The sequence below is a fragment of the Miscanthus floridulus genome, chromosome 8 (genome assembly GCF_019320115.1).
Source record: "Miscanthus floridulus cultivar M001 chromosome 8, ASM1932011v1, whole genome shotgun sequence".
NCBI classification, from domain to species: Eukaryota; Viridiplantae; Streptophyta; class Magnoliopsida; order Poales; family Poaceae; genus Miscanthus; species Miscanthus floridulus.
Window position 1 is genome coordinate 203,348,181 of NC_089587.1, and position 23,567 is coordinate 203,371,747.

At 45.7% G+C, this 23,567-nt stretch overlaps 1 protein-coding gene and 1 long non-coding RNA gene across 4 annotated transcripts; both read right to left on the bottom strand.

Moving 5' to 3' along the window:
- Positions 1 to 1,249: 1,249 nt before the first annotated feature.
- Positions 1,250 to 1,841, bottom strand: LOC136476120 (uncharacterized). The gene is made up of 3 exons (XR_010763430.1): positions 1,704 to 1,841; positions 1,543 to 1,575; positions 1,250 to 1,420 (listed from the first exon to the last, which is right to left on the bottom strand). It is a non-coding gene; the product is annotated as an uncharacterized lncRNA (long non-coding RNA).
- A 572-nt stretch (positions 1,842 to 2,413) lies between these two features.
- LOC136474634 (rop guanine nucleotide exchange factor 14-like) lies at positions 2,414 to 8,568 on the bottom strand. Of its 3 annotated transcripts, XM_066472194.1 has the most exons (9): positions 8,332 to 8,568; positions 8,184 to 8,235; positions 6,628 to 6,766; positions 4,320 to 4,724; positions 4,075 to 4,229; positions 3,896 to 3,970; positions 3,491 to 3,766; positions 3,041 to 3,388; positions 2,414 to 2,946 (listed from the first exon to the last, which is right to left on the bottom strand). In XM_066472194.1, exons 3-9 carry the CDS (start codon positions 6,701 to 6,703, stop codon positions 2,659 to 2,661), a joined length of 1,623 nt encoding a protein of 540 aa, XP_066328291.1. In that variant the 5' UTR covers positions 6,704 to 6,766; positions 8,184 to 8,235; positions 8,332 to 8,568; the 3' UTR covers positions 2,414 to 2,658. The 3 variants fall into 3 exon arrangements, with proteins under 3 accessions (XP_066328291.1, XP_066328293.1, XP_066328292.1); XM_066472196.1 differs by lacking the exons at positions 8,184 to 8,235; positions 8,332 to 8,568 and adding an exon at positions 7,244 to 7,390; XM_066472195.1 differs by lacking the exons at positions 8,184 to 8,235; positions 8,332 to 8,568 and adding an exon at positions 6,901 to 7,226.
- Positions 8,569 to 23,567: the final 14,999 nt, after the last annotated feature.

A 23,567-nucleotide genomic window follows, 5' to 3' on the forward strand; every position in this document is an offset into this window, starting at 1 on the left:
AATAGGAAATTCTTCATGCTGATCCGGATCTTTGAGGAGATGGCTTTGGAGCCTACCGTAGTTGTCCGCCTCGCAGATCCATGAGCTGAAGATGAAAGTTGATCCCGTCGGGAAGATCATGTTATCGAGGTCCATCGAGCTTTTGGATGCAAAGTTGCCGAAAGCCCCTACCTGGCGCGCCAGCTGTCGATGTTTCACCACCGATAGCCTGCCACGGGGTACCCGGGATAGTATGTTCAGGCTTCGGCGTATGCTGAACTCGATGGTTAACGCAAGAGACAGTCGATTTATCCTGGTTCAGGCCCTCGATCGTAGATCGAATAATAACCTTACGTCCAGTCGGTGTTAGCCTTTGCGTTGGATTGATTGTGATGTGTTGTGTTGTACAATTGTCGTCCTCTTCTCTCAGGAGCCCTGCCCTCCTTTATATAGTCAGGAGGCCAGAGTCCTAGTCGGTTTACAATGAGATTTTTCTAGTAGCATTACTTAATAGTTCTACTACTAAGATTACAAGGAAAGAATCCTAGTTGGATTAGATCTTCTCTCTCCCTTGCGGGGTATCCTATGGGTCCCGCATCGACAGTAATCCACTACTTCATTACGTTTTATTTGCACTACGTGAGCTCGTTTCACTACCTATGCAATATTAAACTCAATATTATGACAACAAATAATGAAACCAAAAACACTATGAAAGGTCCAATAATAGAGCACATTAATCAATATAACAACATTTAAAGTACATGACAACAAACTAAAAGTGCATTACATGACAACACAATGCAAAGTCCAAGATTAGACAACATTGTTCGTGAATATACCATAGAACTAGCAAGTTATAGAAGACTACTGAGTGCAACAAGGTCACTTTCCCTTCTTCTGGACATCAAGATTCTCCTCCGTCGCTGCCTTCGCTCGCTGCGCTCGCTCAAGCTTTCTCTCCCTCTCCTCCCTATGCGAAACAACACGCCTCTTTTTCTCCTCTTTCTTGTGCTTCTTTTCTAGAGCCTCCTCTCTGCATCTCTTCTCCATCATCTCCTTGTCCTCTGTCTCCCACCGTAACAGTTCTGCATCCACTCCTTGTCTTCCGGCTTGATCTCAGTGTTGATCCACGACTCAAAATCATAGAGCGGTGAAGGGATCTGCAACAAATGCAATTGTTACAAAATAAATAAATTATGCAAGACTTCATTTGATACAAAATAAATATTAAACAACATCAATTTCTCACCATCTTGTTAATGCGGCGCTGACGAAGTATAGACTCAAACGCAAAATTGGCACACATTACCTCTGTCTATACGTGTTCTCTTCATCGGAGTTGGCTACCTTGCAAGGATCGCCGCAAAAGCATATAGGCACTAGAACACCACTAGGCAGAGGCAACGGGTCCAAGATATTTTCGGCCATCCAGCCATCCCTACAATTGAACCAAATTTATTCTAAGAACCGAAAGTAATGAATATTAAACCCTAAACCTAGGATTTTTGTTTTTGTTGCACATAAATAAAAACATAATATAACACAATGATAAGAGATTACCTTGGCTTACTAGTTTTACCACGCCTTGACATCCTACCGTTATATAATACAAAAAATAAAAAATCACTTCAAACATTAGGTAATAACGTATTTAGGGTTGCAAAATAGACGTAATATATACCAAATCAATGTGTAAAATTTGATAAGGGGAGAGAGGATACCTTGCTCGCGAAGATGTATGAATTAAATCCAAGTATTTAAGGTCAAATTCGTCGATTCAAGAGATTGGACGGGTTAGGAAGAGAAAGAAACCGAGAGGGGGAGGAAGAAATGAGAACAGCGTCGGCAAGGGATACTTGGCTGCGGGTTTTGAATCCATGCTCGGCACCAGCGCTATGTATTCGGGCATCGAGGTACCGGACACTTGAACGCCACCTAGGATGCCCGGCTGTACACGGCCAGGCACCTCGGAGCCGAGATCTGTGACACCGAGACTTGTTAGCTCGGCGTCATAAGTCCTGACGCCGACCCCAAGGTCTAAAGATAAGTTTAAGTATCCCAGGAAATAAACGTATTTTTTTTTAAAAAAAATAACCAAATTGTAAAAAATTGGGACGGGACGATTGCCGAGTTGCGTGCAGCTGGTGCCCGTGGTGATTCGACTACGAAGCGAGGAGAATTTTGCCGTGCGAGGAAGATTTGTTGCGCCGAGTGCATTTTTCCCCCCTTTGATTTGAAAACCCTCTCCCTTTTGCGCCCGACTGACTCCAAATCCGACTTCAGAACTGACACGGTCCCTTCACATAATAAACAAGAAAAAGAGTCTCCACACGCCCACACGCCCCAAACAACGCGGACTGCTTCCAGAACGTAAGACGCGTCAGCACGAACCCGTCAAGCACTCAAGCAAGGTCTCGCCATCGACATGCCATCATCAGGTGCCAGCAAGAAATGCAGCAGAGGCTGATCAAGAGCATCAGATTGTTCAGACGCAACAGCAACATCCGGAGAGTTCGACATGCAGGATTCACCTAATGCTGCTCTTACAGTACGCTATAAACTCGTCGCCAAATACATTACACTGCACTATTGCTAAGGTAACCTTGTGGAGCGGACACTGGGCCCTGCATCACCCTGTACATGGCCAAAAGATTCACACAACAGCTGACTGTGGCCTCACCACCGCAGCTGCTTCACCCCTTTCTTCTTGACAACAGCATCGAAGCGCCCGTCGACCATGCTGATCTGGTCCATAAGCGCCCGCCGGATGTGGCCAGGTGGCGTCTCTGTGATGCCTGCCAAGTACACGTCGGAGGAGAGGTCGAACTTCAGTGTGGCCATGGGGGTGTTGGGCTTCTTGATTAGGTCATCCTCCAGCAGTATCTCCGCCACACGCGAAAGTATGCTGAATGCTACCCCAACAAGAACCCTAGAGTAGGCCTCCACAATTGCGAGCCCCACGTCCTGCATCCAGTTGCCATTCTTCAGCCAATGTTCAGAATTACAGCATTTTAGAATTTAGGCCTATCGAAATGTCGCAGTGCACTGTCGAACTTACCACATTGTATTGGAGCTTTAAAACATCTATAAAAGTTGGAGGCAGGTTCGGATATCTGGATTTCAGAAGCTGCACAAGAGTGTCAACCCTTTCGATGCATGCAGACATCTTGTCAAGTTCTGATGAGCTATTCTTCATGAAGCTCCAGGAATGGCGTCCTGGGGACCTCTTGTTTCTTTCCTCTAGAATTCTTTGCTTCCATGCAAACACTGCACCCTCCAACCGGTTAATAGTCTCGAGCACACTATGCTCAGTTTTCAAACTGAGCGAAACAAATATTTCCTCTATAGGAATATACACTGTGGTTATAGCCTGATACAAATCTTCACCCAAGCTAACCCTCCCAGACTGCAAGGAACAAAAAATATTTACATTGCATCAGAAACACATTCAACTGGTGACTACGGCTGAAGAGTACTAACACATGAGTAAATTAAAGTCGATACTTGCCTTCGGAAGGGCATCCATAACAGCTGCCGGAATAGGCATATGGAATAGGACTTGTTCGTTGATGGATTTTGCAGCTTTGAGGATCTGATGAACAAGCTTAGCCTGAAAAACAAGCCTTTTTCGCTGAAATTGAGATAGCCCTTCCTCAGGGACACGAGGAGATGGGAACCACCACTTTTTACTCTTCCTTGGACCTGTAATTTTGCCCCGACCATCAGCTCTGCTACCACTCTCCTCATACCAGAACTCTGTATCTATCATAGAGTCCATCACTTCCTGCATATTTTTCGTTACATACAACATTACTAATAAAAAATATGCCACAAAGAGTTGGAGAGTATGCCAGAGTGGAGATGAAAAATGTCCAAACCATGCATAAGCATAGATTACAGGATGACAACATACAATAAGCATCGTATCAAGCTTCTGAAGGGCAGGAAGGTTCACATGAACATCTGAGCGGGCCTTTGGAGTCATAATCTGCATGGTTCAGTTGAAAAATAACTAAGTTAGATTCTGATTCATTTTACTTTATAATAAGATATAAGAGCAAGTGAGGAACATTCTATTTGGAGGCTAATTACCTCAAATGTGCATCCATCTGCCCCGCTTTGCTTCGTTGGAACCAGCTCCACCATATAAGTTGTAGGAGACAGCAACCAGTCCATTTCTTTTCTCCACCTGATCTTTTTATCTTCGCACAATGGTTCCAGCTTCCAGAGTTCTCCAAAAACAGTTGCTGTAACATTAAGTCACCCTTTTTCTGTCATGATCAAGGAGCACAGGGACACTACAATATACACAAAATAAATTGCTTCTAGAAGTGTACCAGAGAGATTGATTATGCCATTGGACAAGGCCAGAGCCGCACAAACGCCCCTAGCTCCTCCTGAAGTATCATCACCGAGCAATAGCTTTGCAAATTTTTCCTTCATGTTTTCAATATCTGAAGCACTCAAGGTATATGTGATTGGTTTCTTCCCTTTGAAAGGGAGTAGATGAATTGCAATGGGTGTACCCAACTCATCTAGTGAATGCTCCTCCTGCTTGCTAAGGCAGTGTGAAGAGAAGGAAGAACCAGAAGCATCTTTACTAGAGCAACTAGAGACTTCATCATCAAGGGAATCAGTGGTGACACATCCATCTCCGCCTGTTGTTGCACTAATGGCACTATCATCGTCATAGGCGGAACTGTTGATAATGCAAGTCTCGAGGCCATTATATGTCATCACCCCTACATCAATATGTATTTTGAATTATCTTTGTGATAATGAAATAGAAAGATGTTAATTCGGGAAAATAATTTGGCAATATGTGCTTTCAAACAGATGCCAACTTGCCTCCACTTAGGATATTGCTAAATAAAAGGAAAGAAGAAAACAGATTACAGGACAACCTATTTATAGATCACAGCTAATTCAAGGTCCCATAAACAATAGTGTATAAACCAGCAGAGTCTTCATCAATGTCTAGTACTCTAGCACTACACAATTGTTTTGCTGTGTAGTGCCAGTTATCGATTTTAATTTTACCCCGTTCGGCTTGCTGAATCTTGGCTGAAACTGGCTGAAAAGCACTGTTCTGGCTGAATTGTTGTGAGAGAAAAACACTGTTCCGACTGAAAAAACAAGCCGAACAAGCCGAATATGGGGTAAGCTGTTGTGAATCTTGTACTTCTGCACTCTTGTACAATGCAGAACCTGCCTATTCATCCAACTTCCACCAAAACAGAGGGGCAAATTAATGACTAAATACTAAGCACAATTGCTAAGAAAGCAAATCGCTGCAAATAAAACATCAATCAAAAACTAAGAAATTACAAGGAAAATCTAACGGTAAGTTGAGGTATAGTAATAACTCTTGTTCAGGTTCTTGTGCCGTTTTTTTCATCTGAAGTTTCACTGCAGAGCTACAACATCCGGCCATCCGGGACCATATATCTACTCGTGAGATCCTAGTAACATTGGATTTTATTTTGCAATTGCCTAGCCCACACACAATGCGACTGAGAATTGTTCAGTTGCAATATTCTTGCAACAAGGTAAAGTCCAACCACGGGCATGGCCCAATTTTTTTGTGTGCCTTTCCACTGCGCAGTGTCTAAAAAGCAGTGTACCACTAGGAACTGTACCGGCTACTAGTCTTTTGCGGACAAAGTCAATGAGAGAGCGTAGATGCCGGACCTGACATTGCAGAAAACAGCCGGGGACCACTAGTGAGCTGTACAAGTATACAGATCTGCTACTGCTCAGTGCTAACGAATTCTAATCTACGGATAAAAAAAAGTAGCAAAAGGAACACGGACTCGATTGTGAGATCCATGGAGAACCAGCACAAAGGCAAACAAATTCCCGTCAGACTGACAAAAAAATGATTTGTTGGAGTCTACGGGCTACGGCAATGCCAATGGAAGGGGCAAGCTACTATCAGCTATGAATGCGAACATGGTGCGGCCGGGCCGGCCGCCGGTCGCATCAGGTCGCACAAGGCCGTGTGGCTCGTTGGCTGTTGGCCATTTGCTCCTTTGGTGCCCCGGGATCTTCCCGTGACCCCCATTACTCGCACGTTCCCAACCCACTGCACGGCGCGGCGCTGCAGCCGCTGCTCAAGGGGAGGGGGGCACTGTAGGGACGGGACGACCTCTGATGAATAGTCATGTCTGCCATGACCTCGTCCACGTTGCCGTCCCTCTTAGCCTCTACTATTGTCTACCCCTTCTTTTTTAATTTCTTTATTTATATATAAACTTTTTCTCGTCTTCTTGTGTGCTATTTTTGGGCAGGTGAAAAGCTAGTGACTAAAATTTTAAAAAAAAAGGCAGTTTCTGAATAAAGTTTGCTCGACGCTAGGATCTAGATTAAAAATCTAATGAGATTCTAGAAAGGGATCGCAGGAACGGGGCATGCTGCACGGCCCAACCTCACACAAACTTACAAGCAGTGTACTCTTGCTACCAAACCAACATATCAGCAACACAACACCAACTGCAATTAATCGAAGGTACACATCCGGTACAGGAGATCAAAGACTGTGCGACACTCAAGAACAGACCAAAATCTGACCAAACACAAGGGAACTGAAGCAGGAAGAAAGGGAGAAACAGGGGAGGGAGATCTTGGGCAGGGAGGATTGCTTACTGTCGGGCTCTTGGTCCATGTCCATGCTGAAGTCCTGCGGCCGCCGCCGGCAGCACGCCAGCGTCTTCATCCTCATCTCCGCCGATCCCTCCTCCTCCGCAACCGCAGCCGCGCCGCGCCCGCGCTACCACCAGTATAACTGAAAGACATGAATGAAGACGACGAAACCCCACCGTAGCATCAGGGTTTGAATGAGGAGCAGGTCGGTCGTCAGACCGCAAACTGCTGCAAAAATAAATGCGCTGCGATCTCGCAAAGATAACACAACACTACCAGGCTACAACTTGTCTACCGGTACTCCCAACTCGCAATAATCACGGGGCGGCGTACATGGCGACCGCCCGTCCGCCCGCCCCGCAGAAAAGAAGCCCGGCTTTAAATTTATTTATTACTGCCGCGACGCGCCACCACACCCCGACCCGGCGACCCCGGAGAGCTCCGAGCTCCCAACCCACACGAAACACCAGGGTCTCGCAGCGTGTGGGCGTGGCTTTTGTAGCGCTAATGATTAGACCATCAAAGAAGGAAGCCGGACGAGGAGGAGGGAGGAGGTAATCTTGCAATTAGATGCGGCTAATGATAGTGTCCTGATAAGACGAGGCGACTGTGAACGTACCCCTCCACTAGTGGTAGCAGCAATCCGCCCGCTCGTCCGGACGGACGCGAGTTATTATGGCGGGTGGTGGGCCGGCGATCCTGACGTACCGCGCCTACAGCACCAGTAGCATCAGGGGCTCGGCTCGGCGGTCGAGGAGACGAGGACGCAGCGCGGCGGCGGCCGTGCAGCGCGGAGGGCTGCAGGGTGGAGGCGTTTGAAATTTGAACTGGGCGGACTGGCGGAGGAACAGGCGAGCAGCCCAGCCGGATGGTCGGATGGACAGGAGCGTGGACTGTGGAGGAGGAGACGACGTGTGGGCTTTTGCGCGTGGTGGGGCTGCTAGCGTCGGTCGGTTACTCGGTCTAGTGCGGCACGGCTGGCCTGGGCGCGGCTGCGACCTCGCCTCCTCGTCCTCGCTTAGGAGAAGCACAGGCTGCGGGAAAGCGATGACCTGAAAAGGCGAGGTTGTGGTAGTAAAACCAGAGCACCTGCGGGGTGAAAAGGCCGGAATTTGACTGCTCTTTTCAGACAAACCACTCGCGTACTACGCTGATTCATTCATTTGACTGCCTTAATTTACCAGTTCTAAAGGTAAAGAAAAAAATACTAAAAATAAATTCACCGCGCTTTCTCTCACCCTCTCTTTCCCGACCTTTTGAGCCGGAACCGGGGGCGAGAATCAGGATGGCGCTTACTATTGCTAATCCCGCAGGAACCGGAAGGTAACATGTGTTCCACCGTGTCTTCAATTAGGTGACAAATGCTTCGGTTTTGGGTGGCGCTGCCGGCTACCGGCACTCCTGTGGGAGGCGCAAGTGAAGGAGAGGAGCAAGAAGCTCGGGCATGGGACGTCACACGGCAGGAACTGGGAACGGCACGGCGCCGGCATTTCTGAGATGATATAAGCTCTTGGCGAAATGTCGGCAGGGTAGAGGGAGAGAGAGAGAGGCAGAAGTACCTTTGCAGCTTCGATGCCTACAGCAACAAGTCAGCGGCCGCCCGACATGGATCTGCGAGCGAGAAGAGGAGAAGCTAATGAATCGACTTACCGGGGAGAGGGCAAGCGATTCGTCCAGGAAGAAAACAAGGGGAAGGGCGCTTCTTACCAGTTACTCCTACCACTGTGCCGGCGAGGGCGAGGGGCAGGCAGGCAAGGCACTTGAATGTGAAAACAAGCGTGACGACTGAGGACTGAGGACTGAGGAGCAGAGCAGCGGCCAGCAGGGCAGAGGCGCGCACGCCGCAGGGGAGCAGTGGCGCGGCACAGGGATGGAAGGGAAGAAGCAAGAAGGGGAGGGGGGGAGTGTGTGTGGAAAGGGAGTTGGTACTGTCTGACTATCTCTTTCTTTCCTGAGTAATAAATGCTGGGGGAAGATAGAAGTAGCAGCAGCGAGCAGGTGATGAAGCGCGGAGGAGGAACGTGTGAGCGGCAGCAACCAACGGCCTCCCTGCGATCTCATCCGACCCGCCAAACGCTCAACGAGCGCCCACGATCCCACGCCAACTTTTGAGAGACGCAGATAGGCGGCTCATGTGACGATGTATCACTCCCTCGACTACCTTTTACCGTGGCATAGCATTTCTGTTTTTGAAAAAAGAGAACTTTGTTAACAGAATCTTGACTTTTTTTGCTACCCTCCTCCACTAGTAGTATGCGTAATCCTTGGCTAAAGGAAAGTGATTTTTTTCAAGTTTGTGCTTGCATTGACAAACCACGAGGCGGTGAGGTCAGGTCAGGTCCGCCACTAAAAAAAAGGGTCGGAGCCATCTGCATGCGCGGGGGGCGGCGGCACGCAGCATCCAATGCTCTGGTATGCTGCGACCGGGATGCCTGATCGTTTGCTTGCCTCTCCTCCCACTCCACCCTCTGCCACCGCTCCGGTGTCCGGTCATTTTCCTCCTCATCAGTTTCTTCCTAATCCACTTGGCTTCGCTACCCTGACCGATCGCTTCACCCCTGGGCCCTGGCCTTCCACAGTTTGAATGAGAACATTCTTACCGCGAGTCGTCAGGAAAACCATCTCCGAACCGGTGGATCCTAGATGGACGGCCCTGATCATTGGCCCTGAAACCCCTAAACCGAGGGTGCTGTTCATTTGTTCAAGGACTCGTTGTCCCGTGAGAGAGTAGTACAGCATCTGTACGTGCAGCCGAAAACGAAAATGCACAGTGTTCTCTCCGTTCTACGGATATGTGCAGCACGGATGCAATAATCGCTACGGTGCTGATGAATGCCTGGGCGATCCTGGCTGGATCGATGGCTCAGCGTCAGCCGAGCCAGGCACACAGAAACAAGTGCATTGATGAGCGCGGAAGAATAGAATAGAAGGATTTGCTAGAAACAAAAGCCGTCCATCGGCTGGTGGCTGTAGCACGCAAACATGCCGATGTCCTGGTCCCCAGGGCCGCAAATCCGCAATTCCCCGTGCGCCGCGCCGCGCCGCGACAATCGGGCGCATTGTGTTGTTCTGCTTGGGCCCGTTGCAGATTTTACACACGCACCCTCGCGTGAGCCGTCGTCGCCCGTCGGGAACGGCGTGCTGTGACCACTGGCGCACGCAGGCCGCTCACCGGGGGCCGGGGCGGTGGGGGGTGGGTCGATGGACTGAAACGGCGTACCGCGTACGGCGCGTTTATGGAAAAGCGAAAATTGTGGTCTTGCTGCCCCCCTTCCTCTCATTCCAGGTGAACTGAAGTCTACTGTCTGTGGTGCTGGGGTATAAATAACGGTCCGTTGAAGGTCCATTGGTTGGACCTGAAATGAAACAGCTGTCCCCCCTGTTCATGGTTTTAAATAAAACGACCGTTGGAACCTCGCAAAATTCTGTTGCCAGTATGCAGCCTGTTCGGCTGGTGCTGATACGATCGTGGATTATTACTGCTGGCTGGTTTGGTGTGAGAGAAAAATACTGTTCTGGCTAGAAATTTACGATCGTTTACGACCAAGCGAACAGGCCGATGATTTTCTTCATCAAACCTGTTAGCAGCTTAAAATTTTTAGTGTCCGTGAAAAAAATCATGTACTACTATAAATTAATTATATGTTGGACGGGAAAATTCTAATCCTGTCCCGCGTTCTATTTTTTCCCATCTATTTAGTGTTCGGTCGCGTCGGGTGAGGCTAAATGTATATTTTCATGAGCACTCTTAGGCTGGACAAAGGAGATGTTAAAGGGATTTTTGAGCTACGTCACGGGCTATAGCCCGGGGCCTAGATCCACCCCTGTTTACGGGATATTGTTTCTGTATTCTTGGAAACGAGAGAGGCTGTTTCCCACCCGTTTATGTAGGATCCTGTTTTCATCCGAGATGATCATGTAATTATAAATCTTATTTTCAAGCATGCAGGATATGTCCAACAATTGCATGTCCTTGTGTCATGCCTACTCATCACTAATTATGTTGTGTTAACGCACATGGCATTATGCAAGTGAATGTTAGATCGATCTTCATATTTGTATATTGTTGTGTGATTTTATAAATTTATACCTAAGAATATTAGTTCTTGTGATCAGGGGCGGATCCAACGGTGGGGCGGGCGGGGGGGGGGGGGGGGCTCGAGCCCCCCCTACCCGTACCGGAGCAGTGGAACCCCTGTGGAACACTCATGAATTTTTAGGCAAAGTTCTATAGTGTAGGGGGCTGAGACTTAAGATCGAGGAGCAGTGTTGTTCAGCCCCCCTTGAAATATTTCCTGGATCCGCCGCTGCTTGTGATCCTAATATAATTTTTTGGTTCTCTATCTCTATCTGTCTATTTCTTTTTCTTTTTTTCGATCACACAAAAGGTTTTCTCTATGTCTATTTCCATATGGCTACATATCCCGATTATGTTTTTGGTCCTGATTTTTTCGAACCCTATCCCATTTTCAGTAAAAGAATATAGAAACAAAAACAGGAGAGGAGTTTTCCTATCTATTTCCGTCCGGTTTCATCCCTAGTGACAGATTAATCTGTCTGTGGTTTTTATGACACAGGTGAACTTAGGCATGAGTTATGTTATGGCGAGATGTAACGAACAACACAAGTGCAACCATGAACTGGCCGCGTGGCCAGTAAGACAGTCATCAGATGTTCAGTGGAAAGCAAAGCATACAGATATATGGATGCAGTTCGGATCAACCACACAGCTAGCACGCCGGGAACGGCAACAGCGCAATGATGATGGACAGCCAACAAATCGTTTGGCTCAAAGTGGCGTCGTGGGCCAATTCCCCTGTTACGCGAAGCAGTAGTGCAGATCGAGATCGTAACCACTGGCCACCCAAACTGTTCCTGCCTGCACTGAACGCATGTGTGTTAGCTACAGTGACAACGGCAACCTACCTCGTAAGTCCTACATATAGATCTCTTAATTAAAGTGAACCCAGGAATGTGCGATGGTGCACCGTGCCATGCCAGATCGGGAACTACTACTGCCTTGGACGTGAGGACACGCGAGTAAAAGCAAAACAGCGCATGCACGTACGCGACCGCCGGCCGGTGCGCCCGAGCTGCCGCTCTGGCCGAGGTGCTAGCGGCCACGGGGTAAGGCTGTGTTTAGATTTTTGACGCCACATCGAACATTTCGGGATGTTGGAAGAGATTTTTGGATACTAATAAAAAAACTAATTTCATAGCTCGTCTGGAAACTGCGAGGTGAATTTATTAAACATAATTAATCCGGCATTAGCACTATTAGTTACTGTAGCACTTATGGGTTAATCATGGACTAATTTCTTTAAACATTCGTCTCGCGATTTCCAACCAAATTGTACAATTAATTTTTTTTGTCTATATTAATACTCCATGCATGTGCCGCAAGATTCGATGTGATAGTTTGGGGTGAAAATTTTTAGAAACTAAACCAGGCCTAAGTGCATGGCGAGCACACATGCGGATGTCTCATCGTCTTCGCTACTGGCGACGATGTAGCTTTGGCTCCTTCGATGTCGCGGTGATCGGGTAGGTCTGCCGATCCGGACAGATCGACACCGCTCGCGGGCGCGTGGGGGGTGTGGATCGATCGGGCATGGGGGCCTCTCGGGGGAATATGCATGACGGTTGGGTACAAGGGACAGGCAGACAGGCTTGGCTTGGCAGCGTCGTGCCGGATCCGCGAGACTTACCGCAGGGCAGCGTGCGACCGAGAAGTCGAGAACCCAAGGCCGAGGGCGAGACGGCGGCCACGCGACGTTACTCACTGTGGAGGCTGCAGAGACAGCGTTTGGAGCGAGCGACAGTGACGAGCCTTCGCCCGTCGGAAATTCAGATTGGAACGGGGTAACCAATGCAATCACCAACGCACGGCTAAACTATGATGCTTTTTTGAGCTACACGTGAGAGGTACAGCCAGTGGGAAATAATGGAGAGTCAAGCAATAATCACGATCCACTCATCTTGTCCGCCAACCGGCGCTTAATATCTTCGCTCTCGATTTCTTCCTTACAGAGGCCAGCCCACATCATGGACGGATGCCTACTGTCAGCTTTCGCACCCCCTGTTGGCGAAAAGGGAAATTACTCAACGATCAGCACCTTTCGCGTCCCCTTGAAGGCGAAAGGGAGCGTTCAGTTGATATGGGTGCCCTTGCAGGACACAAGAACATGCCTGCTGGGACGAGGCTTTCGCCTAGTCTGGCCATCGGGCAAAAGCGCGGGGGCGGTTGAACGCTCGCGCGAGGTAACTTTCTCTGGTGTTGCAGGAATTCTCCGCCCTTTCGTCACTAAGGGGGAAGACGGCTCGGGGACCTGGCGGCTATAGCTGGCCGACGGGACCATCGGCCCGCGGCATGGGCGGTTGTAGCCTGGGGAGGTGAAGAAGGAAAAGACCGGAGTGTCCTCGGCGATAGGGAATATTTCCCTGGATCGGGGTAGTTGTAAGGGTAGTTGTGTCCATGTAAATGCTACGGAAGTGTATAAATAGCGCCCCCGCGGGGTTGTTGAAAGGTCCTAATATGGCTAGAGTGGGATGAATAACCTATTTAAAATCTCTACAAAGCACTAGAGCAATTTGATTAGTTTGATAAATAGTGAAATATAAACTTGCTCTAGCTCTACAAGGGTTGTAAGCCACCTATCCAACAATTCTAGTTGCTATGATCACTAGGCACACAATTTGCTAAGTCACTACTCACTAAGAGCTCTCACACTTTTTACACTAAAGAGCTCCACTAGATTAACTTAAGCTACAAAGCAAGCTCTTAATTCTAGCTACACTAAAGAGCCAGCTACAACTAGTTTGCGGGAATGTAAATGAGTGAGTAGGGTAATTATACCGCCGCGTAGAGTAGTGAACCAATCACAAGATGAATACTAATTCAATCACTGTGAGAATACCAAAAGGGCAAGAGACAACCAATTTTTCTCCCGAGGTTCACGTGCTTTCCGGTACGCTAGTCCCCGTTGTGTCGACCAACACTTGGTGGTTCGACGACGAAGAGGTGTTGCACGAACCTCGTCCACACAATTAGATACCATAAGAACCTATCCACAGGTGAGGTAACTCAACGACACGAGCAATCCACTAGAGTTACCTTTCGGCTCTCCGCCGGGGAAGGTATTAGACCCCTCACAATCACCAGAGACGGACACGAACAATCACCAACTTATGCCGAAGCTCCTCCGCTGCTCCAAGCCATCTAGGTGGCGACAACCACTGTTGACACCTGTGGAGGCACCCAGAGACAAAATCCACAAGCGCACGGGTATCGAAATAGTTTTCATCCGGAGTATTATCGAGTATCGTATCCACGGAGAAACGTGTGTGTTGTATAGCAAGTTTGTCTAGGGATAGCAATCAAGATTTAAGGTATGAGTAGAGAGGGTTCCTATGGTTATGACCCTATGCAAAGCAAGGCTTATGATTCTAATGTTCACTTTGGGACACCGCTTAAACGGTAAAGCACCACTAATAGATAACTCTACCGACACGACTACGGTCTTACTAATTTAAGAACCTGCTCAATTTGATGTGGACTACAAAGAATAGATGGGGCTGTCACCTCCCGCTGCTACCACACAACCAGAAAGTAGGGAGCAAACACAGGTAGCCGATAGCCTAAGCACCACACTTATGCTAACAATTACTACTCTAATCCAGCTAGCAAGAAGTAGAGCACTCAAAAGAACTGTGAACCTATGAACAAAAGATCACAAAACTTACTTTAAACATAAATAAATTACCAGAGGTATCTCAGATGTAGACTTAGAGAAGCCTAGATCCGCCAAAGTATAAGCCATAGAGGTAGCACCGACAGGCCGGTACTCTCTCCAAACTCTTCCCTCACTCTCTAGCTCACTAATTCTATTGCAAGACTAGATCCTATAGAGGACTAATCTTCTCTTGAGAGCTGGTTCTGATCCTGATGAGGAGGATATGAATTCAAGTTTTAGGATAGCTTTAGGGAGGGGGGCAGGGGCTGGTATATATAGGCCAGAGCGTTAATTCTGGACCATCGGATCAAACCGACTTGAAAGAACGGCGTAGATTCAATCTAGGAGGCGATGGAGAACTGACATTCGAAGGAGGGGCTGATAGGTGGGCCTAGGGGGTCGGGCGGCCTATAGGTGGGGCTGGCCAGCCCTACATGGCAGCCACCTACCCTCTACTTCGGTGGTTCACCTTCTGGAGTCTTCTAGAGTCTTCCAACATCGGTTTCGCTGTGGATAAACGTGATTTGCTTTGACGGATAGGCCTTCCTTGCTGGTTTTCTAGATAAACCCTGCTGAAAACACAGATTTATCAAAACTCATGAAATTTGTCAGTTTAAACCCCTAAACCTATGTTGGTGATCCTTTTTATGCATTTATACAAGTTATATTGATGGTTTATGATTGATGTTAACGACCGTCAACAAGCTCCCCCACACTTAACCTTTGCTAGTCCCTGAGCAAAGCCAAACTCAGCAATGGATCAGGAGTTGTTACAATGTTTTCATGATTTCTTCTATCATATCAGAATAAATAGACATCATGCACCTTTGGAATGAAGCTGGAGGGTTGCACAAACCGAAGGACATCCTACGATAAGCATAAGTTCCATAGGGACAAGTAAAAATAGTTTTGCTTTGGTCATCAGGATAGATCGGGATTTGATGATAGCCAAAATACCCATCAAGGAAACAAAAGAAAGAATGCTTTGCAAGCCGTTCCAACATCTCATCGATGAAGGGTAACATGAAGTGATCTTTCTTTGTTGCCTTGTTAAGTTTTTGGTAATCAATGCACATCCACCATCATGTGACTGTTCGTTGTGGAATTAATTCATCTTTTTCATTTTTTACCATAGTCATGCCCCCTTTCTTTGGTACAACTTGTACCAGGCTTATCCACTCACTATAAGGCATGGGATAGATTATCTCTGCATGCAAAAGTTTCAACACCTCTTTCTTAACAACTTCTCTCATCGCATTGTTAAGCCTATGTTGGGGCTCCCTAGAAGGTGGATATGCTGGATCTATGGGAATGCGATGGGTGCAAAGGGCAGGACTAATCCTCTTGAGGTCTTTGAGTGAGTAGCCAAAAGCAGAGCGATGCTTTTCTAAAATGGTAAGGAGTCGGAGGGTCTCGTCCTTAGAGAGTTTATTACTAATAATCACAGGAGACTCCCTATCGTTGTTTAGAAAAGCGTATTTCAAACCTGAAGGAAGAGATTTGAGCACAATGGGGGTTTTTGGTGGCTCTTGAGTTTCATCTAGAGGGAAAGGATCTCGCGATTCTTCTTCATCTTGGATGAAATCCTGGGCGTCTTCTTCGAGATCTTCATCGGAAGCTTCTAGGAGAGAAGCTGCCATAATCTCCTCCATTGGATCTTGCTTGGGACTCAACTCTATCTTAACATGTAATGAGCGAGTAATGGGAATAGATAGGTTTATGTTCTTCTCGAGACTTACATTTATACTCCCCTTTCTTCCTTCATGTAGGAGTCTCTCTATTGGATGCCCTATCAAAAGATTGAACTCTCAAATATCGAAAACATAAAAACTAAGATACACCTTGGTTTTGTCTACTTTGATAGGGATGAGGTGAAAAATTCCTTTACTAGGAAGGATTTGCCCTGAGAGACTTTTTAAGAGTTTGATTGTTGGAGTTAATTGAAAATTTTTAGGGAGGGTATGTGCAAAAGATTTAGACATAAGATTTACTCCTACAACCGGATTATAAAGAGCATCGAAGGAGGTTTTATGAATCTGACAACGAATGGAGGTAGGGGGAGAATCTAAATGAATGACTTCAGGAGAAAGCTTGGATTCTCCCAACCACTCATTGCTTATGATTGTTGTCAACTCCTTCACAGTCTTTTTAAGGAACTTCTCTTCGGTTGGGTCAGGAAGATGCTGGTTATGTGCTGATGGTGCTGAAGATTTCCTTATTGCATAATAATTTGAGGTGTTTCCAAAATCGGAGAAAAGCTCATCCTCGAATTCAGACATTTTTTCCAAAGGTGGAATTTCTTCCTCCTTTGGTGGTTTGGGAACTTGGAGGATAGTTGAGGCTTCAAGTGGTGTAGTTAAAGGCTTAGGCTTAACTATCACAGGTTCTTCCTCAGGAGTTTTCTCAACTACATCTTTTGGGCTATCGTCATGAACGCTGATGTAGGGGGTGTTTTCTAGGATTTTTCTAAGGATTTTTCTCCCTTCACTAGTAGAGCAATGTAAGAAGGCACCTCCAGAAGCTGAATCAAGAAATTATGCGGTCTCCCCACTAAGACCCATATAAAAGTGTTGTAAAAGCATATGGTCTTGAATGGCAAGGTTGGGGCCAGAATTGACTAGGTCATTAAAGCGTGTCCATGCCACACCAAGAGATTCTTTTTCTTTTTGTTTGAAAGATAGAACCTCTATTCGAAGGCTAACCACTCCAGAGATGGGAAAGAAAGATAAGCAAAAGCTAGAACATAAGGCTTCCCAATCTCCTTATACACTACCTATGGTTTGGGTATACCAGCGTTTAGCTCTTCTCGTCAAAGAGAACGAAAATAGCTTCCACTTTAACGTTTCATGTAACATGCCCGTGATATGCAAGCATGCACAAATTTGTTCAAACTCCCGTAGGTGAGTATATGGGTTTTCATCACCTTCTCCTAAGAACGATTGTTCCTGGACCAAATTTATTAAAGATGAATGCAACTCATATCCAGGTGTAAGCATCGGTTTTGAATATTCTGGTGGCTCTAGTTGCGCGCCCGTGGGAGCAGCAAATTGATTGATAGGCGTAATGTTGTCCATGCTAAATAAAATAAAAGATACAAGGACAAACCTGGTTCGACGAAATCACAGCAACCGTTTCTTCGGCAATAGCGCCAGAAAACTTGTTGACACCTGTGGAGGCACACAGAGACAAAATCCGCAAGCGCATGGGTATCGAAGTAGTTTTCACCCAAAGTATTATCGTGTATCGTATCCATGGGGAAACGTATGTGTGTTGTCTAACAAGTTTGTCTAGGGATAGCAATCAGGTTTAAGGTATGAGTAGAGAGTATTCCTATGGTTATGACCCTATGCAAAGCAAGACTTATGATTCTAATGTTCACTTTGGGACGCCACTTAAACGGTAAAGCACCACTAATAGATAACTGTACCGACACGACTATAGTCCTACTAATTTAAGAACCTACTCACTAATTCTATTGCAAGACTAGATCCTATAGAGGACTAATATTCTCTTGAGAGCTGGCTCTGATCCTGATGAGGAGGATATGAATTAGGGTTTTAGGATGGCTCTAGGGAGGGGGGCAGGGGCTGGTATATATAGGCCGAAGCATCAATTCTAGACCCTTAGATCAAACCGATTTGAAAGAATGACGTAGATGCAATCTAGGAGGCGGTGAAGAACCAACATTCGAAGAAGGGGTTGAGAGGTGGGCCTAGGGGGTCGGGCGGCCTGCATGTGGGGCCGATCGGCCCCACATGGCAGCCACCTACCCTCTACTTTGGTGGTTCACCTTCTGGAGTCTTCCCACATCGGTTTCACTGCGGATAAACATGATTTGCTTTGACAAATAGGTCCTCCTTGCTAGTTTTCTGGATAAACCCTGCTGAAAACATAGATTCACCAAAACTCATAGAATTTATCAGTTTAAACCCCTAAACCTATGTTGGCAATCCTTTTATACATTTATACAAGTTATGTTGATGATTTTATGATTGATGTTAACGACCATCGACAACCACCGAGAGAAACAAGAAATCCACAGCACAACGATCCCCAAATGCCACTAGATGCAATCACTCAAGCAAATGCACTTGGAATCACTCAATCTCACTTTGGATTCACAATCAAGCAAGAGAGATGAGTGGGATGGAGTATGCTCACCTCACAAGGATGTCAAGAATGTCAAAAGTCCAAGAGAGATGCCTTGGAGCCAACCCCCTTCTATTTATAGAGCCCCCCAAAGAATAGAGCCGTTGCTCTACTCGGGGCCTGACCGGACGCAGCGACCGGACGCACCCAATGTTCGCTCACCTCGAGTCTGGTTGCACCGATGGCCGCCATGTGTCCTCCTTCAAACCTCAGCCATTGGATCTCAACGGTCGAAATGATCCCACTTGCGTGGTTAAGTGATGATTGGACGCGCTGCTCAAACCGACCTAACTTGGCTCAACGCAGCGTCCGGTCAACTCCAGTAAGCATCCAAAGAGGATTTTTCTAGACCAAACACATCCGGTCGCAAGCGACCTGACGCTCCCCAGTGTCTGGTCTGTTCAGCGTTCCTCTCCGCACGCCTGCAAGCTGATGTCAGCTTACATCAGCACTTGACCTAACGCGGCCCCTGTGCGTCCAATCACACGCTGGCGTCTGAGTCCGCTCGATTGAAAAAGTGAACGGATGCACCGATGGCAGCGTCCGGTCATTCCTCACCCTTCTCGGACGTAGCACGCCCAGCTAAAAATGACCGGACGCGCCCGATCACCCCGCGGCTAGCGTCCGGTCATGGACTTCCTCCTCCTTTTCTTTTTCTAAGTCCACAACCACTTCACCCTTGCTTCCCAATTGCTAACCACAAAGTATAGAACTTGTGTGCACGTGTGTTAGCATTTTTCAAAGCATTTTACAAGGGTCAAAGTTAGCACACTAGGTACCTAAATGCATATGCAAAAGTCATGTCACCTAGTGGCACTCGATAAACCATTTAGCCAAGGATTTTCCCTCTTTATAGTATGGCTATCGATCCTAAGTCACTCACACCCTCTATGGTGTCTTGAGTGCAAAACAAAAACCTATCAATATACCTTTACCTTGATCATCTCAGTTTTTTTTTTCACTTTCTTCTTTTCCAAGTTGAGCTTGATCTTCATCAACATATGTCCATCTCCATGGACCTCATCTTGCTCAATCACTTGGATTGCACCAACCTAGCTCATATCACCACTCATGACAAAGGTTAGTGCTAGGTTTCATCAATTATCAAAAATTAAACTAGGGCTTTCAATCTCCCCCTTTTTGGTAATTGATGACAACCTATTTACAAAGATATTTAATGAAATCTTTTTGGATTCATGTTGCTTGCCCAAGCATATTACCATGTGTAAAGATTATGAACAAGTTTCATTAACCCAAATTGGTAGTATTAGCTCTCCCTACATATGTGCTATGAGTTTGGATTTGAAAGCTTGCACATATGCAAGGATTTGAAGTTTAGGAGAGTAATAGCTATCAAATGATGCTAAGGTGTAAAGAATGGACCTTTGAAGCATGATACCAATTGGAGTTACCATTTGAACACCATCCTTAGCACCATGGTTAGTTGATAGCACTTGCAAAACACAATCACTAGATGCCTCATGAGATCAACATTATAAACAAGGTTCTAGTGCTACTTGTAAAACATGCAAGGCACATCTAACTATCATCCTATGCATGCTAGTTTTCATTTCATCAATCATTTTCTAAAATCTAGCATACACCACACAAGCATGGATAGGGAATTAAAAACTTATGCCATGCAAGCAAACATATGTAATGCACATACAAATGCAACATACAAGTTTGTGAACTTACTCCTCCTACTTGTGTGCTTCAAATTTTAATTGATCCCCTTATAATGTCATTTCATTTGTTTGCTCCCCCTATCTTTACTATCTTTATGAATTTATCTCCCCCTTTGTCATCGATGACCACAAAAGGTGAGTTTAAATTTTAGATAGGTTGTGTGAAACCATGAAAAGTGAGGATCATTTTCCCAATTTAGTTCAATCTAGATCACTTGCAAAAGATATTTAACTCAGTTTGATCCAAGGGCAAGCTTCTTCACACCTCCAAATGAGGGTTATCATGCACCATGTTGAGTTAAACACTTGTAGCTCATTTTCTAGATCAAACACTAGGTTCACAAGCTCACAAACATGTCATATGCTACCACTAGACCATATCAAGCATAGAAGCAATAGTGGTACCATACAAGCATCAAATCCATTTGATTTTCATGAATGATCCTATGACATGATAGGAATGACTAGATGCACTACACAAGTCCTTAGCAATTGATGAATGACATGCCAATCAATTTTACCTTGCTTTGCTCGAAGGAGAGGCATATCATGTAATGGGTGTGCATCAACACATATTTGAGAAGTCAAGTATGTTCAATTCATTTCTTAGCTTGCAAAACCTCTTCTCATCAAGTAGCTTGGTGAAGATATCGACAAGTTGATCATCGGTGCACACACTCTCAATTGAAATGTCCCCTTTTTGTTGACCTCTTATAAAATGATGGCGAACATCAATGTGCTTTGTTCTTACATGTTGAACCAGATTATTGGTGAGTTTCACGGCACTCTCATTATCACATAGCAATGACACTTGTTTGAACTTGATTCCAAAATCATTCAATGTGGCCTTCATCCAAAGAATTTGTGCACAACAACTATCGGTGGCTATGTATTCGGCTTCGGCGGTTGAAAGTACAACACTGTTTTGCTTCTTTGATGACCAAGAAATAAGTGATCTTCCCAATAGTTGACATGTGCCCAATGTGCTTCTTCTCTCAACTTTGCATCCCGCATAATCAAAGTCCGAATATCCAATCAACTCAAATCTTACTCCTTTGGGATACCACAATCCAATATTTTGTGTATGCTTCAAGTACCTCAATAGTCTCTTTGTTATGACTTTCTCTTGGTGAGGCTTGAAATCTAGCACAGATGCATACACTAAACATCACATCCGACCTTGATATGGTCACATAGAGTAGGCTTCCAATCATAGATCGATACATCTTTTGATCCACCATGTTGTCACTAGCATCACTATCCAAGTTTCCATTTGTCCCCATTGGTGTACTAATAGCTTTAGCATCATCCATTCCTAACTTCTTGAGCATGTCTTTGATGTACTTGCCTTGACTCACAAAAGTGCCATTCTTCATTTGCTTGATTTGAAGACCAAGGAAGTAACTAAGCTCTCCAATCATGGACATCTCAAACTCACTTGCCATCATCTTTCCAAACTCCTCACAAAAATCTTGATTGGTTGATCCAAATATGATATCATCAACATAGATTTACAATACAAACAAGTTATTGCCAAGCTTCTTGGTGAAGAGAGTTGATGAAGACATGACACCCATGCATATGACCATGTTTGTCACATGGTATGGAGGGGTAGGAGGCCAGCAACAGTGTCTAAGTCAAGAAGGAGGCCTGAGGCTAATTCAGTTCGAGTCCCCGAGGTGGAGGCCCAAAGCAACTCAAGTTCGAGTCTGCCTCAGCCTTCAGGACCAGTCTGCCTTAAACTGGTCACCTAGGACGCATCTGAACTCTTTTTGATGATCCACATATGGTTGGAAAGCTAATTTGATAAGGAAGCCAATCCAAGTGGTCTCATGTCAAAAGTCCTTCAGAATCAACAAGAATCGTCGAAATAAGTCAGCATCTAGAATCTGCCAGGGTGCTGCGACACAGTCTTTTGGTCTGTTGGACTGTGTATCGTGTTTGGGCCCAGTAGGGGGCGTGTCCAGGGTAGACGACGACCCTAAGACCTTTATAATCATACGCCATTGCTGTCATTAGGTTTTGGGTTTTGCTTAGATTAATATGTCAAGAATAGTTTCGCCATTCATCAGTTTGTGAGACCCCAACTTCGTTAGATTAATCAAGCATCTATAATTTGGTTGCTTTCTTTCTTGTTCTTGCTTGTGTTCTTCATTGCGTAGACAGGGATTAGCCTTCTTGAAGAGGTCAACTGGATCCATGTCTCTGTTGATAACCAGAGGAGTTGTGGTGCTAAGATTGCAGGGTTCGATCTTTCGATCTAAAGCTGGATCGGTGTGTCATTCTCCGCCACAATGATAGTTATCACTACCTGATGGAAGATCGGGATCCATGTTTCCATTAAGTGGTATCAGAGCTAAGGTATACCGTTAGGTTCACATTTATTCCCTAGTTTTGAGTGTTTCGCATTCGTCCCATAGTCTAGTGCCATACTTTTATTTCCTATCCTAGAACCTTCCGCGCTATAGCCTTTGCATATTTTAGTTTCAGAGTCCGTCATGTTGAGTTTGTGTTCGGGTCAAGGTCTTGTTGCTGGTTAGGTCGTGTTAGAGTCCAGTTCGTGTGTTTTCCCCCATCGTTTCCATCAAATCTTTGCTGCTGTGACCAATTTTGCGTACATTGTTCCCGTTTTGTCCTCTAATTCGGAGTTAATTCTTAAAACTGGTCTAGTTTTCGCATACGAAATCCGATTTCGACATTCCATATATCAAAATTGATTAGAAATTTTTTTTGGATCCGTCCATCCCTAGCAACGCTAGGGTTGGAAAATTTTAAATTGGTTAAAAACTTATCATAAGATCCTCTTTTCGTGGTCACAAGTTTTTTGTCGAATTTGAGCACGTCTTCTGAAATTTCCACATGCCACGTCTTTCATTTGTTAAGCTCATATTTTTTGTGGTTACTTCTTTTGTGCTCCTAAGTGAAGAAAAAATATCAAAAAAATAAAATAAAAAAGTCAAAATTTCTCAAAAAACAACGACAACCCAAAAAAATAGAAAAAAGAGAGGGACAAAAGAGGAACAATATCTAGAGGAGCACATAGAGAAGACCAAAGTGAGTTGTGTTAGCGTGTGCTGTTTGGTTCCTTGTTTATGTTGCTGTTTCCATCCACCGTACTTGTTTTTCACACACCTGTCACCTTGCTATCCACCATACTTGTTTGTCACACACCTGCTATTTGGAACATTTTAGACCAGCAATGAGAACAAGTACTTTGGACTATAATTCAGCATTACTTTCTGTTACTGACTTGTGTGCCAGATATACATATTATTCTTTGTGTGCCTTCCAAGCTCCACAAACTCTTTAGATCAGTACAGAAAAGGGCCTTACAATCTCGGTACCACTGCCTCACTGATATAACGAACTAGCC